Genomic DNA, 16280 nt, shown 5'->3' on the forward strand with positions numbered 1-16280 from the left:
TGATAGCTACACAATGTCAATATCCTTAATGCCACTGAATTTTACACTTAAAATGTTTAAAATGGTAGGTTTTATGTTATATATTTCTTAACCACAAAAAGAAAAAAAATTTAAGGTGATTGCTCTGGTTGAGACCTACCTCATCAGATACAGTAATGTCCCTCTGCTGAGTACCAGGGAACCCAATCCTGGTCTTCCTAGAACAGACCAGTCTATCCCTTTCTAGAATATGCAGGCCTGTGCAGGGATTCCTCCAGGCCTTCTCCCCTGCCCCTTCCTCCCAGGATGGCCTATGGGTGGTTACACAGAGCAAGTGTCTGTATGTGTTGGCAGTGAGCGGGGCCTCCACCCCACACCTGAGCTCTCTGAGATCTGCACTGGTACTAGCTGACCTTTGGGATTGCTGCTGCCTGCTCTCTATGTCCTAGTCCTTCTGCCTCAGATCTCAGGGCCCAAGCACTCTGCACCCCAGAGTCCCATGCTCAGAGCCTTTTGGCGATTAGCCTTCTCAGCTTTAACACATCCCCAGTTTGGGCCCATGGAGCTCCAGCTTGCCCACACAGGCTGTGGGGGAGCCAAGGGTGTTCTCTCAGCCTGGGGTTCCCTGCTTCACTGCTCAGCTATATCTTCACCTGTCAGGGGGTTCTCCTCCCAAAATTCTAAATGGCAAATAGGCACCAAGCCCTCCCTTTTTGGATTTCCCCACAACCTTCTGGGTTTCTATGTTCTCAGCCCTACACCTACCTCCCCACTTGGTTGGTATTTCCCAACCACTTTAGGTCCAAGAGACAGGACCTTCCAGAGGCAACATTTTTATGCCTGGTCTGGACACTTGTACACTTTCCCCCCTCCAGACTCTGCCGGACCATCTTCCCCACTCGCCCATGCCTGTGGTCTCTCCACCCCAGGGTTCTTCCATTGTCGGTGCTCCAGAACACATCTAAGGATACGTATTGGAGCAAATCAATCTTATCCTCTCTCTTTTAACAAACCACAGCTTTTCAAGTCAGACATGTTCTTTGTCAGGCTGCCTTACTATATACGTAGAAACCCTCTTATAAAACTGTAAGTCTAGGAATGGTTTCTTTGACCCTCTATGCACTCCCAGCCCCTAAAGTAAAGAAGAAATGCCAAATAGGCACCAGAGGGAATTTCCAGAAGTGAGGGTGCATCTGTTTAATATTTTCAAAAATATTATCCTTCCCTCCTACCCTCCTGACATACACACACATGCACTTTTCGAGAACTGTACTTCAGCTTGTACCTAAGAGCCTGCAGGGTTGAGTTTGGGTTCCATGGGACTCTGTCCCATTAGGAATGCCATTTTAGTGGAGAGAGCCACAGCCCAGCAGCACGTTAAACTCACCTGGAGAGGGGCTTAAGCATGGGGCGTCATTCAGTAATTTGGCTCCTAACATTTCTCCTTGATTTGGTTCCCCAGGGAAAACCTGGAGCCCCAGGCCCTCCAGGAGCTCCAGGGGAATTGGTGAGTTGGTTACCTGACATTTGTATTTGTGTTGTACTGCATGCAGTTTTAAAGCTCTTCTTGGCAATTAATATTTGTGGGCATGTCCACAGGGTGAGAGAGGACCTGTGGGAGACATCGGTTTCCCTGGACCAGAAGGACCCTCGGGAAAGCCAGTAAGAACTTCTATGGTTTACAACTTGCCAATTTGAGAAACGTTCTAAGCTTTGTTTCTTCACCTATCTCCTCAGAATATTTGAGATTTAAATAAGTAGTTTCTAAGGAAGTAAGTGAAGGTTTACAAATGGATTTGGGGACACGGTTCTCACTGAGCATTCTGGCTCTCTATGAGGTGTCTTTATGTCTTACACAAAAAAGAGAAAGGTGAGATGTTTTCATTTCAAGTGTCAGGAAATTAGACCCATTGTTTCTTAAGTCTAGTGTTCTCAGTGGAGTTAAAAATAAAATGGCCATCATATCCTAAAATGTAAATAAACTGAAGACACAGATATAACACCTTTGTGTTAAACTAAAGACCAGAGTAGCAGCTGTTTTCTCAGATTCCCTTCTCTATGTATAGGCCTTGTTCTTACACTTTCATAAATCATTGCTGCCAAATATATCATCTCCTAAAGAGTTCTTGGCTACTGATACACAGTGTTGCTGTGACATTGTAACAACCATTCCTACTAATTCAATTCAACATATAGTCGTCTAGTCCCTGCTCTTTGCTAAGGATGTGCTGGGCCCTAAGGAAGGGGACAGAAAGATGAATAAGACATACTGCAGGCTCAGGTTTTTGTTTTCATAGAAGGTCACTGCTCCCTTTGCTTCTTTATTTGCTGTGGAGTGGAAAAGGGGTGCTCTTAGGAGAAAAGGGAGCTGAATGTCAACAAGCAGCACAGAGTTCATGAGGCCAGTTCAGTATCTCTGTGAAACCCTCACGGTCAGTGCATTCCCTGACTACCATCTGTCCCCAGGGAAGGCAACATGAAGAAATGGGAAGCATCTGCAATGTAGCATTGGGAAGGTCTGGGTTTGAATTATTATTCAGAGGGTATTGTGAGTCACTTGAGTAACATGACGTAGGGTAAGCATTTCCAGGGCCTGCCCATGGGAGGTGCTTAGTAAATATTAATTTCATTCCCTGCCTAGTTCTTTAACTTCTCTTACCAATTCCCAATTTCCAGCCCCTGTAAGCTATCTTATAAATGTTTACCATTGGGTTCCCTGATGATTAGGCAAAAAGCAATTTATTCATTCAGCAAATATTTCTTGAGCACCTGCTACATGCTAGGCACTGTTCTGGGTGTTAGCAACTCATGGGTTTTACATTCTAGGATAGGGACACAGACAAATAACGTAAAAACACACACACAACTTCAGTGAAGATCTGAGCAGAATGAAGTACTAGAGTAGCATATAATAGGGTGCTCAAAGGAGGCATGCCCCTTGAGCGAAGCCTGCACAAAGTGAGAGATCTAGCCACAGGGAGGTTGGGGGTGGGGGGAGGGGAGGACATTGTTTCAAGAAAAAGAAATGGCTAGCAGAGCATGGTATGTTTAAAAGACAACAAAAGTCCTGAAGTTCAGAACAAAGTAAGCAAAAGAAAAGTGGGAAGGATAATGAGGGAGAAGTAGGCAGTGACCAGGCCACGAGGAACTTCTAAGTTTTGAAAGGAGTTTGGATTTCATTTGCAGCATGATGGAAACTCATTGGAGTGTTTGCAGAGGGGAAGGGAAATGATTGGACCACATTTTAAAGGACGTGTGACTAGTATATGGAGAGCAGATGGCAGGGAGCAGGGTGAACGCAGAGAAACTGCCATAGTGCCCATGAGAGATAATGAAGGTGCGAACAGGGAGGTCATGAGGACTAGGAGTAATTGGGATTGAAGGGACAGCCAACAAGACTTGCTGGTAAACCAGATGTGCAGTGCGAGGGAGAGCCACTTCAGAGCTGTGGTTTGAGGGATGAGCAATCATGTCCTAGTGGCAGGGTCAGTGAGACAGGAAAGACTGGATATGGGTGGTTTGGGGAGGAAAATCCAAGAGGGGAAAAGTCGAGTAAGGGGTGGATCTAAGCGTTTGGAATTAATCCTCTGGAGAGACTAATCTGGGTATTTAAACCTGAGCCTGGACCACACGGAGTCACTGTGGTAAGGAAGGGAAGGGGACTCTTCAGCTCTTGGGAAGGGGAGCCAGCAGGAAGACTGAGAAAGGGCAGCCAATGAGATATGAAGAAACCCAGGGGAATGGGGGTTCCTGGATGTCAAGGGAACTAGGCATTTTAAAAGAAAGGAGTGATAAACATACAGATAAGTGCCAACAGGCTGATAATTCTCCACTGTTGTTTGCAATGTGGGGGTCATGGTGGGGGAGATTCCAGCATGTTAGTATCTTCATAAGGATGACCCAGTTGAAAGGGAAATTCTGATGATATAAGAGAGTGAAGAAAACTTGGGATAAGGGGAGAAGACTGGGATTCCACTCACAAATGGAAAATAGTCTTAGCAAGAAATGGAGCTGTTCATCCCTCTTTAATAAGAGGCAGAAGTCAGAATACAAATGCATGTCACTGGTGGATCTGGTGGAGGGACAGGGAGGTGGTTCTCTCCCGTTTATATCCTCAGTGAAGGAAGAATCAAGTTCATCAGCAGAACATGAGGAGTGGGGTGATGATGCTGGACTTTAGAAGAGAGAGGGGGATATGTGAAGGAGTACGTTTGGAGAGAAGGGAAGGGAGTCCAATGAGGAAGTGCAGAAGGATAACCTGGTAACGCAGAGGACTTCCTGCCATCCACCATCCTACATTCAGATTGAACCCAAGCGAGCAAGGATGTGTGGTTTTCTTCAACCACAGTTCACTGCTCAGATGCTGACATGCAGTAGACAGAAAGTTGGTTATACCAGAAATGAGTTCTTCTAGATAAGTGAGGGGAGGAGAAGGAGAAGCAAGTGCAAAGGTTATTTAAAAATCTCTGAAAACAGACCTCCCATATGCAAAGCAAGTGAGTAACACCTTCATATACAAAAGAAGACACACATAAGTCTCTTGGGTAAATTATAAGAGACCAAAAAAAAAAAAAAAAAAAAAAGCCTATAAGGGTTATTTCCTTTGTTATATTGTTACCAAAGCCATGACTTACATTTTTACACTAGATTTATCTTCTTTTATTAAAGTGACACAGTTGTTTCTTTAACATCCTCTCCTTAATCAGCTTTATCTTTTCTGCCTGTGTTTCTGGATGTCATAAATTCTTTGAACCATGCACTTCAGGTAACATGTTCTTAGTAAAAGTACTCTAGGTAATTCCCAGGACCTTTCAGAGGGGTTGGGAACTCTGGTTGGGCTCTCAGCTGTGACAGGTTCCAGTGTAATTTACAGCCGTGAATACATGCAGTTGTCTGCAGTTCCTCACAATCTGTTCCCCGGTGCACAATAAAAGTCTCAGCTTTTCAAAGGAGCATGTCCATGCAATTGCCTGCTGGCTACAAAATTATTTTCCTCACCTTGATCTCCTTCTTCAAAACAAATCTCAGAAACACATCTGCTGTTGGATTCTAGGTATTTGATTTGACCCTCAAGTGCTTTTCTTTCTCACACCTCCCAGCCAATAGTTCTCCCCGACTTGTAAATCTCCGAGCAGGACTGTGCTTTATTACCACCTCCGGAACTGCCTTCTAAAGTTTGGGAAACTTCCAGTTTACTAATAAAAAGCCACTATTTAATACTCTCAAAAACTATGATTACAGAGATCTTACTTAAGTATTTTCCAGCTGAAAAATAGCAATTGTTCTCTGGTTGACAGTTTATTTCATATTAAGATCATGCTCTGGCCATGTTATGAAATTGCCCCGGCAGCAACTGGGACCATTTATGGAGAATGACTTCATGCTGGCAAAAATTGTTAGGCAGAAGCAGTAAATGCTGTATACCAGCCACCCAGCACCAAGAGGCACCTTCTTACTTCTCAGAATGTATCTGTTAGCAGAATAAGCAGGGAAAATCACCCTGTTGCCTGTTTACAGTGAGCTAGGCATTTTCTGTTATTTCACTAAATCTTTAGTTTTAAGGCCATTATTTTATCTTCACTTTATAAGTGAAGATAAGTTAAGTAAATTGCCTGAAGTAAATGGAACTTTTAAGTGACAGAGTCAGAATTTAAACTTGGGGCTATCTGGTTCTATCGATTCTGTTTTCCATTTCACCACACTCATAGAAGTATGATTAAGTCCTTGCAACTTTACCCTATTGCTGTCTGTTACCCTTAACCATGTCTGTTAGTGCAAAATTAGAAATATTAATCATTTTTTGTCTTTACAGGGGATAAATGGAAAAGATGGATTACCGGGTCCTCAGGTATGGAAAATACCATTTAAAATAAATTTTATAATGCAAAATTGCAGAATACCAGACAGCAGATTGAGGAAAAATCTTAGCAAGCAGTGATTTTTTTCATGTTGATGTCTGTTTTTTAGGGCGTCATGGGTAAGCCTGGAGACAGAGGCCCCAAAGGAGAACGTGTATGTATATACTACTTAGACCATTATTTAAGAGTATCTGCTACAACTGTCCCATCCTTTGAGTTCACAATTAAGTATGTAGACCCCTTCTAAATCTCCCAGGATGAAAATGGTGGAGAATGTGTGGTCCTAGATCTCTGCTAGACAGACATAAAATAGAACAATTAAAGGCCCCAGAAGCAGGCCACATAGCAGATACATGGTTGGCTTTTTTAGACACAGCTAAGTCTAGTTTGCTACTTCGGTTTGGAAAGTTTTGTCATCCTCCTGCCTGAAACACATATTTTTACTATGACCATCACCCATGTTCTTTTTACCTAGAGTAGAGTTTCAGCACTGTTGATATCGAGGGCAGTAATTTTTTTGTTGTAGGTGCCAATCTTGTGCATTGTAGAATATTTAGCAGCCTCCCTGGTACCTGTCCACAAGTTTGGGTAGCACCACCCTCCCTCTGACTGTGTTGACCACAAAGGTCTCCAGACATCACCAGATGCCTCGTGGGGAGCAAAGTTGCCTTAGTCGAGGCTCCCTGACCTAGTGGAGTACTGAATTGAGTAAGGGGGGGATGGAGAGAAATGGGAAGGGCAACTGAACATATAAAGCTACTAATTATGCCACTTATGTTGTATGCTTTTATTTTTATTGTTTTGGTTGTAAATATCATTATAACAACTTCCCACTATGTTGTTTAACGAGCCTGAACATTTTCTCATAGAACTGGAGTCATTCCACTGCAACAGGTTACTAAGGAATTCTTATTTAGTGGAATTCTAGTAAGGGCTGCTAGTGTGTGTGTGTGTGTGTGTGTGTGTGTGTGTGTGTGTGTATTGGTGTCTAGTTTACTAGTCTTTACTTATTACTCCATAAACAATCTATAATCACTGAAGGAAATATGAAAATAGAGATATTAGAAATACAAAAAATTCTACCTTACCCCACTACACAGAGAAAAGCACTATTGATGTTTTGGCCCTATTTGCATCTCTCCCACTCTTCTACATAACATACATATATACTTAATGTATCAATACAAGTGAATATGTACTTTTTTCAAAAGTAGACTCATAATTTTTTTGTAAATTACTTGTTTTGCCTAGTAATATATGATGACTATGTTTCCATACAAGTAAATATATATCTATAGTTACCTTTTAGTGGTTATATGTTATTACACTGTTTGGATATACCGTATTTCACCTACCCAGTCCCCCTTTTAGAAGTATCTAGGTTTTTTCCAGTTTTCATATTATAAACATTGGTATAATGAACATCCTTGTGCCTAAATTATAAAATAATTTTAATACATTAAAGATTGTGTTTATTTTGCACATGATCATGGTACAGTAGTTCCTCTCTATATTGTGGTTCACTTATTGTGGCCTCACTGTATCATGGGGTTTTTAAAAATATATTATTTATCATGGATTTTTCGCTATATCGCGGGATTTTGCGGTACTATACGCATATGTTGTTAAGATTATGTAGGTTTAAGAGTGTGGAATAAATGTAAGGTTCCTACTTCATGGGGGGTCTAGAATGTAATACCCGTGATAAGTGAGGGAATACTATATTGATCAAAATGTGCTAGTATTTCTTTTATTTATTTTTTATGTTAACAATCTCAGATATTTCTCCACATGTGAGCTAGGTTGATATACTTGTATGCAGATACATTTTTATAACTAAGATAGTAGAATTGGAATTAGGGCCATCGATGTTTTCTTCTTTCTCCGCCTCTTTATTCCATAATCAAACAGATCTCTATAATTGTTCATTTGTTTTCATTATATTTTTTTAATCAAGAGAAATAGAGTTAGACTTTTACAGAGAAGCCACAAATAAAAGAATAATACAGTGAAATATAGGGCAGCTTCCACACACCATTCCATCATACTTGGTGTGGTCATCACTTCATGGAGTTGGGGGATTGAGTATTTGGGAACTGAAACCCCTGCCATGTTCTACCTCTTTCTCTCCAAACACAAGTACAGAAACCAACCCACAGAATCTTACAAAGACCAAACATACAAGAACAAGGAGAAGAAAAGAAAAGCACATGATTTAGGAGGTATTTTGAGTGTCCTGAAGTTTTTCTGAGTGAAAAATATTGGTGATGAAATCCCCTTGGCAATATTCCTTTATTATTGCAAAGGAGACCAGGCCTGAAGTGACAGCTGCTATTGACTTTCAAAAGTCTCATTATTCTAGACTGGAAACTGAGTACAACTGACATGGTCACTAACTTTTTATCAAGTGCTTTTAACATGCCAGGCATTGTTCTAAGCACTTTACTTGAGTTAACTCATTTATTTCTCAGCACCACCCTGCTTAGCGTGTACTATTAATATCCTCACCTTCTGGGAGAGAAAGCTTGGGCACAAAGAATTTAATTCACTTATCCAAGGTCCTACAGCTAGTAAGTGGCAATATTGATCCAGATCCTTTGCTATTAACCACAACTATTACCATTATAGAGGAGATCATTCTTTATAATTAATTTTTTCTTTAACAGGGTGATCAGGGAATTCCAGGAGACAGAGGCCCACAAGGTGAACAGGGAAAGCCAGGCCTTCCGGGCATGAAGGGAGCCATAGGTCCTGTGGGACCACCAGGAATCAAGGGCTCTGTGGGCTCCCCTGGGCATCAAGGCCCCCCGGGCAACCCAGGCATCCCCGGCATTCCAGTAAGTGGTACTGAGAGCTCTAGGAGCTCCTGGCTGGTACAGACCACATATCCCTTTTCCCATGAAAGCAATAATTCTACCAAAATAAATAAAATGAAGCTAAACTGGTCTCTGTGAGGGTACAATAGCTGTCATTTCTTTTAAGTTCTGGACCAGATCTGCTAAGCTCTTGCTATTTATTACCTCACTGGATCCTTACAACTAACCAGGAAGGATTGGGGAGCTTTCTGTCCCATTTTAAAAAATGCAGGAACTGAGAGTTGACTTGTCCAAGGTCACAATTATTTAGTGGATCAAACCTACATTCCACTGACTCCAAAGCCATGCTCTTAAATACTATCTGTAATGTCTCCTTACACTACACAGAAAATACGTATTATGTCTGTTTCATATTAAAATTCCCTTTTATTGAATAACACATCAACATATCTGCTCTGAGTAGTGCCTTGAAGTGGAGACCAGTTGGGCCAAGAGCATTTGGTTCAAGAAGCCCATGTCTTCATTAATGCCCTCAGGAGGCATGGCCATCCCACAGAGGAACTTAATCTGAAACTATCCATGTCAGGAAGAAGGGAGAGTCACGGAGTAAGGTCAGGGAGTTAAGGAATGCTGCCCTCAGATAATCAGTCATGACCAGATCCAGGGTCAAATGGTGCATTCCCACAATTTTCATATTTTATTTTTACCCACTCTCCCTAAACTCTACTTGAATAAAGCCTGTAGAAGGACGTTGCCATACTGTGTCAATAATTGGTATTAAATGCATTAATTCAAGTTCATTTGTCCCAAACACAGTGAAAATAAACTAGAAATAAGGTATTCTTGGAACACTGTGTCCTAACAGAAATCATTACTTCCTGAGCCCATCACATTGTCTGTAGTTCCACACCCCTGGGTAATAACCACCAAATACAAAGAAGAGTAATAAAATACTTTCAAGTCCTAACCATTGTGAAAAAGGATAGCTCCCTTTTAAAACATCAAGGTCTATAGTAAAACATTACTATTACAAATATTGGATTCTCTGTCAAAGTCATGTAAATTTATTTGTCAAGAAATTAAAAACTCAACTGACGTCATTTACCTACTTTCATTTTCTCTTAAAAAATTGCTTAATACAAATACGCTTACAAAGTGTAAATTACAGAATAAACTTTACCATGAGATGGGTACATTTTAGTAAGCTTTATCCCATGTATAAAACATTTTAAAGAATAACCCAGCATACTTCCTTTGAAGACTCCTAATATCAGTTACATAATGACTTTATCAGTGTCCATGGATTGGTTAGAAGTTAAATTGTGCCTGGGATATTAACATCATGATAACACTGTTCAAATTCTGTAACTTCAGAAAATGAAGTAATATCAAATGTCTTTTCTAATTATGTGAAGCCATATCTTTCCATTTAATAGGAAATATGTTCACATCACTGGTTATGATTTCAGCCCACAGCTTTTAAAGCAATTATGCACTTCAACTTCTTCCTAGCATTTGATCAAAACAAAAGATATTTATTGCTTAATATAGTCAGTTGCCAAAAGCATTTTGCTTGATAAATGTATCTCTACAGAAGCTTCAAGTATACGTGCCAACTCAATATTTCTATTATCCATTCATTTTGCTATGCTTTATTTTAACCGACCTTTTTTTCTTCTTTTTCTTTAGGCTGATGCGGTTTCATTTGAAGAAATAAAGCAGTATATTAATCAAGAGGTTCTAAGGATTTTTGAAGGTTAGATTTGCTTAATAAACATTTCTGAATCTTTTACCAATTCTCAAACACTGTGGAAAACCCCTTCAGCAACATTCTCAAAAGATGATCATTTAACAACTTTAAGAGGCAGCCCATTTTATGATGGGGTGGCTCTATTTGATAGAAAAAATTTCTTTATGCTAAGTTAAAGTTGCCTCCCTTCAACTTCCTGTCATCATTCTTGATCTGCTAAACAACACAGGTAAAGCATCTTCCTCTATTTACATGACAGCCCTTCAAATATTTTTCAACACCCATGGTCTCCTTCCTTAATTTTCTCTTCTATGGAATAAGTGTATCCAGCTCCTCCATAATCATTGCCCTTGAGAAATACTAAATTTTTAAATGACCTTAATTTACCCAGGAGTATTTTGACCAGGACAGAGTGCAGTGTCTTTTGATCTAGACCAGCATCATAAAACTATGGCACACGAATCAAATGCACCTGCCACGGCCCATTGAGAATGGGTTTTATATTTGGGCTGGGAATGTAGGGTGCAGTACATTTTTAATGTTTTCTTAAAATCAAAATAATATTTCATTACATGTGAAAAATTTAAATTTGTGTCCATAAATAAATTTTTAGATAGAGCACAATCACACTCATTCCTTTCTGTATTTTTTCTGGCTGCTTTCCTTCAAGGGCAGCAGAATTGAATCATTGTGACAGGGACAGTAGAGCCTGCAAAGCCTTAAATATTTACTATCTGACTTTTGCAGAGGAAGTTCTCTGACCCCTGATACAATAATACAGCCTAATCCATTTCACATTGTTGATTCATTTTGAATTTTTAATTGACTAACAATCTTGGATCTTTCTTATACAAACTTTTAAAAATTAGGTGTTTCTCATTATGCATTGTTTTCATATTTAAAATCTAAGTGTGTAATTTTATGTAACCTCTTATTAAATTTCAAATGATCCATGTTCATACATTGTTCCAACCCGAAGATATGTTTTGGAATGTTGTCTGATAGGGCAGGTTTGCTGAACCCCGTAATTTTGTGTCATCTCTAAATTTTATAAGCATGTCATCATTCTAATTATTCTTAGAAATTTTAAATTTAAAAAAGTCAAGGATTAGTCCTTTCTAAATGCCATTGCATTCTTCCTGACCATTTGTAAATCATCTGTTAATCTTTTGTTTTTTGTGAGCTCTGAATACACGTAGTTGTCCTAAAATCCACTCTGCATTTCTTTATCTATCCACAGGATATCACATGATTTTGTCAGATGATTTGCTAAAATCAAAATCACTCCCCTCCACTTTGAACTTCATAAAGTGGAAGTTATTTGTCTTTAAAAAATAAATCACATTGGCTCTCATGGTTCCTGCTTCTTTTGCAGAGTATCCTTCCTTTGCTAAACTAAAAATACATTGTTGAATGTGCAAGAAATAAGATTACAAAATGGCCCACGTTCATCTAGTCCTTCTACTGCAAACATGGACTTTGCTACTCTTCAAGGAACTCTAATTATTGTAAGCAGTAATTAGCATGAGAGACCAAAATCTCAGAGCTTGAGTGTACATTGTCTTACTTCACATGAGCAATAGAGTTAGAACAGAGTAACACAGGGCCTTTTAGTGACTTCAGTGATAAAAAATATATATTTTCTTATGAGATCATGAATTCATGCTGTTGATCTCAATTTACCTTGATCTCTACTAAATATCTGTACAGTGCTTTGACCTGATAGTTTACTGATACAATGGTCCATTCTTCATTTTTCAGCTATCAGTTTTCTCTTTCTAATTTTAATGTTGCCCCTAAATTTAAAAAACTCCTTTTCTTTTTTCTTTCCTTTTCTTTCTTTCTTTCTTTCTTCCTTTCTTTTTTTTTTTTTCTTTCTTTCTTTTTTTCTTTCTCTGTCTCTCTGTGTGTGTCTCTCTTTCTTTCTTTCTTTTGATTTTTGACTCAAGCATCTTAGCTTAGGCTCCAAATTTTGTAGTTCAAACATTACACCTCAACAAGCATTTCTCAGGTCTTACTTCCTGACAAAGAATAAGATATAAAAGTTCTCCAAAGGAACACTGAGGACTAGAGAAGCATAGGCAAGACTCAATGAAAAATGAAACTCCAAGTGCCCTTGTTCAAAATCCATTAAGAATAGAAAACAGCAACAGAACGTTGCACCAAGCATAGGACCCTTCTGAGCGCGGGACCTGTGTGCTCTGGGGGAGCCTGTCCACGACGCCAGCCCAGGCGCAGGACGCCCGCGATCGCAGCACCGCATTTTCAGTAGGAGAGAGACAGGCCAGCAAATACACACTTTTGGATTGCACTCTGAAATTCCCCTTTCATCCTTAATTTCCATGAGTTCTCATGTAAATTATCTTTTACCTCAGGCAGCTTTAATATTAAATTTCAATTTTGTAGAAGACTTGAGATTAAAAAAAATATTAAATAGTTCAGAGCAGTTAATGAGTCTAACTTTTTAAAAAGGCTTCTTAAGAATGTCAAAAGATATAACCAAGCCGTATCAGAAAAAATATTTTGTGTTGAGATATGAGAGGTGTTCATTTTCAGTCCTGTGGGTGAAGGCCTGGCCCCCCTAGCAGAGGAGACGGTGGCTTCCGCCTGGGAAAGCCTCCGTGTGGCCCACTCCCAGCCCATTCTGTGCCGACTCCCATGAAAGGCCGTCGGCCTCCCAGGAGAAAGTCAGGGGAACCTGACTGCTCTTATCTGTCTTGGGGCAGCCGCACTTGGCTGGCAGTTTCTTGACAGCTCCTCTCCAAGTCTGCCAGCTCCCCCTCTGTATTCCGGCCCTCCTTCCTCTCTCAGCGTCCTCCCTGTGTCCTGCCAGCCTGTGGCGTAGTGTCCCCCCGATCTCCTCTGACTCCCCCATCTCTGCTGCTACCTTCCTCAGCCTCTTCCAGCCTGGCCAGATCCAGGCTCCCTCAGAAGCACCAGATGTCTTAGCCTCAAGAGAAAATTCTAAAGTGGCCCCCAAGGAAATTTTTTCCTGAGACTTCTAGACTCTGAGACTCCACATGTGATACACCCTCTCCTTTTATCTCTGTTGGCACCGGCCCCACAAAATTCTCACCTCCCAAACAAAATTGTACCTGAAACTCAAATTTAGTTATTTAACACTTGAGTTAATTTGTCTCAAGATTATTCCAATTCAGTCCATTTACTTTTCCACTTAGAAGTCACTTTTTCCATTTCTTCTGAACACTATTTACAAAAAAAGAAAAAGTCCATTTTCACAAATCACAGGGCTCCAAGGTCACGGTTCTCATTTTCAGAAAACTTCCTCTACAAAAGCAAAGATTAATTTTCCCATGTTAAAACAGTTACAGCTAAGGACTACAGTGACGCAGCATCCTTCCGCCTCTTTTTTTCTTAGCAATTTCACAAGAGAGCTGGGTCAATGGCAGCTAATGCTTATCTCTGCTCCACTCACCTCTGCATATCTACAGCTTCAGGAGCGATTTCTGCTCAGCAAGTCATAGACTATCAGGCGACTTAAGGGAATTCTTAGGAGATCCTGCTTCCCCATTTTATCATCCCAGGTGTGAAGCCCTAGACCAGGAATCAGAATTTTGGCTCTCCTCATGAAGCTTTCCAGCTCCCTTTGAGAATTCCCTGGTGGCCCCACTGATACAACACCCCCACAGTCCTCACACTGTGGGCTCTTCTCCAGGCCACCAGGCCCACCTTCTGCATCCCGATGCCGCATCCCAAACCTAGCCGTGGTGAAGGAAGGTGTCTTTCCACCAACCCCAAGTCTGGGTTTCTGGTGGATCACAATGTGCAAACATACACCCAGTTGAAAGCTAAATTCCTGATTTTATTGGCTAACAGGTCAGACCCTTTTGTAAGCAAGGTGGCCACACAAAGCAGGACAGATGCTGCGTGTCTGTTTCTTTTTGTAATATTATGAGGACTTTGCAACTTCCAGTGATGCTTTCCACATAAAATTAGGATCTTTCCACATCTGAGAGGCTTAATTCTTGCTATGATACCACCCTATTATACTTGGACATTTAAATCATCATGCAAGAAGAACTTACCACACTATATAGCAGCGATTTTCAACCAGTGTGCCATGGTACTCTGGTATGCTGCAAGAATTTTTAGAACATGCAATACCTATTTAGTCAGGGGCACTGACCTCTTTTACCCTTAGACTGTCAAATTAAAAAATGAAAACAGCCAACATGACAACTGTCTGGTGTGTATGAATCAAAATTATAACTTTTTTCAGATCAGCAAAAACATACTATTTTTTGGTGTGCTGCAGAATTTTACTAATTAGATTTTATGTGCCATGAGATGGAAAATATTGAAAATCACTGCTATATAAGAATGTGGGCCCTGGCTGGTGTGGCTCAGTGGATTGAGTGCCGGCCTGAGAACCAAAGGGTCACAGGTTTGATTCCCAGTCAGGGCACATGCCTGAGTTTCAGGCCAGGTCCCCAGTTGGGGATGCGCAGGAGGCAACCACACATCGATGTTTCTCTCTCTCTCTTTCTCTCTCCCTTCACCTCTCTCTAAAAATAAATAAAATCTTTAAAAAAAAAAAAAAAAAAAAAAAAAAAGAATGTGGGCACACCCCTGGCTCTTTTTGATTCTTGAGATGAATTTGGAACCCACACCTGCAACTGAGAGAGAAAACGAAGATGAGAGCTAAGTGCCCCTGAGCAGTATTTCTGCCTCCAGATTCTCAGTGTCCTCGAAAACACTTTTACCTATGTTTTCTCCACTTTATATATATATATGAATATGTGTTTTCCTGTTCTCTTGTTTCAAGGTTGTAACACGTCCTTTTGCATTTCTACAAATAAGATATTCACCCATATGTATTTGTATATACATACATCATCTGGCAGATACACATAATTGGATCTATAAATATAGATAGCTTTTAAAAATATTTTCCATAGCATAGTCTCTATTTTATCCAATTCGCTTATTTCTGTTCCTTGTTTGGATCTATCATTCAGCTTATAAAATTTCCTTGGTTGTCCGTACCTACATAAGAGTAGGTCCTAACCAACAGAAAGTTGTGAGTGAATGGTGAGGCTTGCCAACAGTGAAATTCTCTCTAGGACAGCTTAGCTGTGTGTTTTAATTGTGGGATCTGCAGATTTCAGTGTCTTTAAGTCTTTGTTCTTATTTTGGTGAGATTCCCCAAACGAAACACTTTCGTTTCTTCCTGGTGGCCAGCATTTGGGGAGCAACATCAGAGAACAGGGCTGGGGCTTCACCAATGAACATATAAATGTTCATTTATTCTTCTTGTTTTCAGAAGGGAGGCCCAATTCTCAGTGGAGTCTCTGGTCCTCAGTAGCCTTTTTCAGATAATAAACCTTCAGTGTTTTGCTAGGCTTGGGGAAGGGCAACTACCTAGCTCTATGGAACAGAGACAGGGATTTCTGAGACTATTTCTTAAACAGGCTTTCAACCAGCTCTCCTTATTTTAGTTCCCACCCATCACCCCCATTTTCAGGTGTAACTTGCACTGCCATTCCCCAGACTTTTAAGAGTTTTGTGGTTTGACAACTATCTGGTTCTCAGCTTCCAAAGTTTTATGTTGTCTTTCACAGTTTCTCTCTTCCTGTGGTGTTAGGCCTTTAAAAATATCTTACTTGTTTTTCAGGGATTTAGGAGAGAGTTAAAGCCAATGCATGTGTTCAGTGCACCATCTCTATCCACAGAAACATTTCAGAGTATCATGTTTACAAGGTGGCAAAGAAATGGACCAGAGTTAAGTGAGGCAGTAACAACCTTTAGTTCATGATGAACCACCACATGAATATGAATTCATCAAATAATGCTGATGAATTGACAGTTACAAGGAAATTAGAAAATAATTATTAAGATATAAAAGAAAATTATTCT

General features: G+C 40.2%; 1 protein-coding gene across 1 annotated transcript in view; it reads left to right on the forward strand.

The window, feature by feature from the left end:
- The first annotated feature begins 1384 nt into the window (after positions 1–1384).
- The window catches only part of LOC150007281 (uncharacterized), a 28269-nt gene continuing 13373 nt past the window's right edge, over positions 1385–16280 (forward strand). The window contains exons 1-6 of the mRNA XM_090280809.1: positions 1385–1486; positions 1579–1641; positions 5792–5827; positions 5947–5991; positions 8504–8674; positions 10343–10409. Of these exons, the coding sequence (XP_090136935.1) occupies positions 1385–1486; positions 1579–1641; positions 5792–5827; positions 5947–5991; positions 8504–8674; positions 10343–10409 (484 nt within the window). The remainder of the gene's footprint in view (positions 1487–1578; positions 1642–5791; positions 5828–5946; positions 5992–8503; positions 8675–10342; positions 10410–16280) is intronic.

The sequence above is a fragment of the Furipterus horrens genome, unplaced genomic scaffold (genome assembly GCF_987537825.1).
Source record: "Furipterus horrens unplaced genomic scaffold, mFurHor1.1.pri manual_scaffold_6, whole genome shotgun sequence".
In the NCBI taxonomy this organism is placed as follows: domain Eukaryota; kingdom Metazoa; phylum Chordata; class Mammalia; order Chiroptera; family Furipteridae; genus Furipterus; species Furipterus horrens.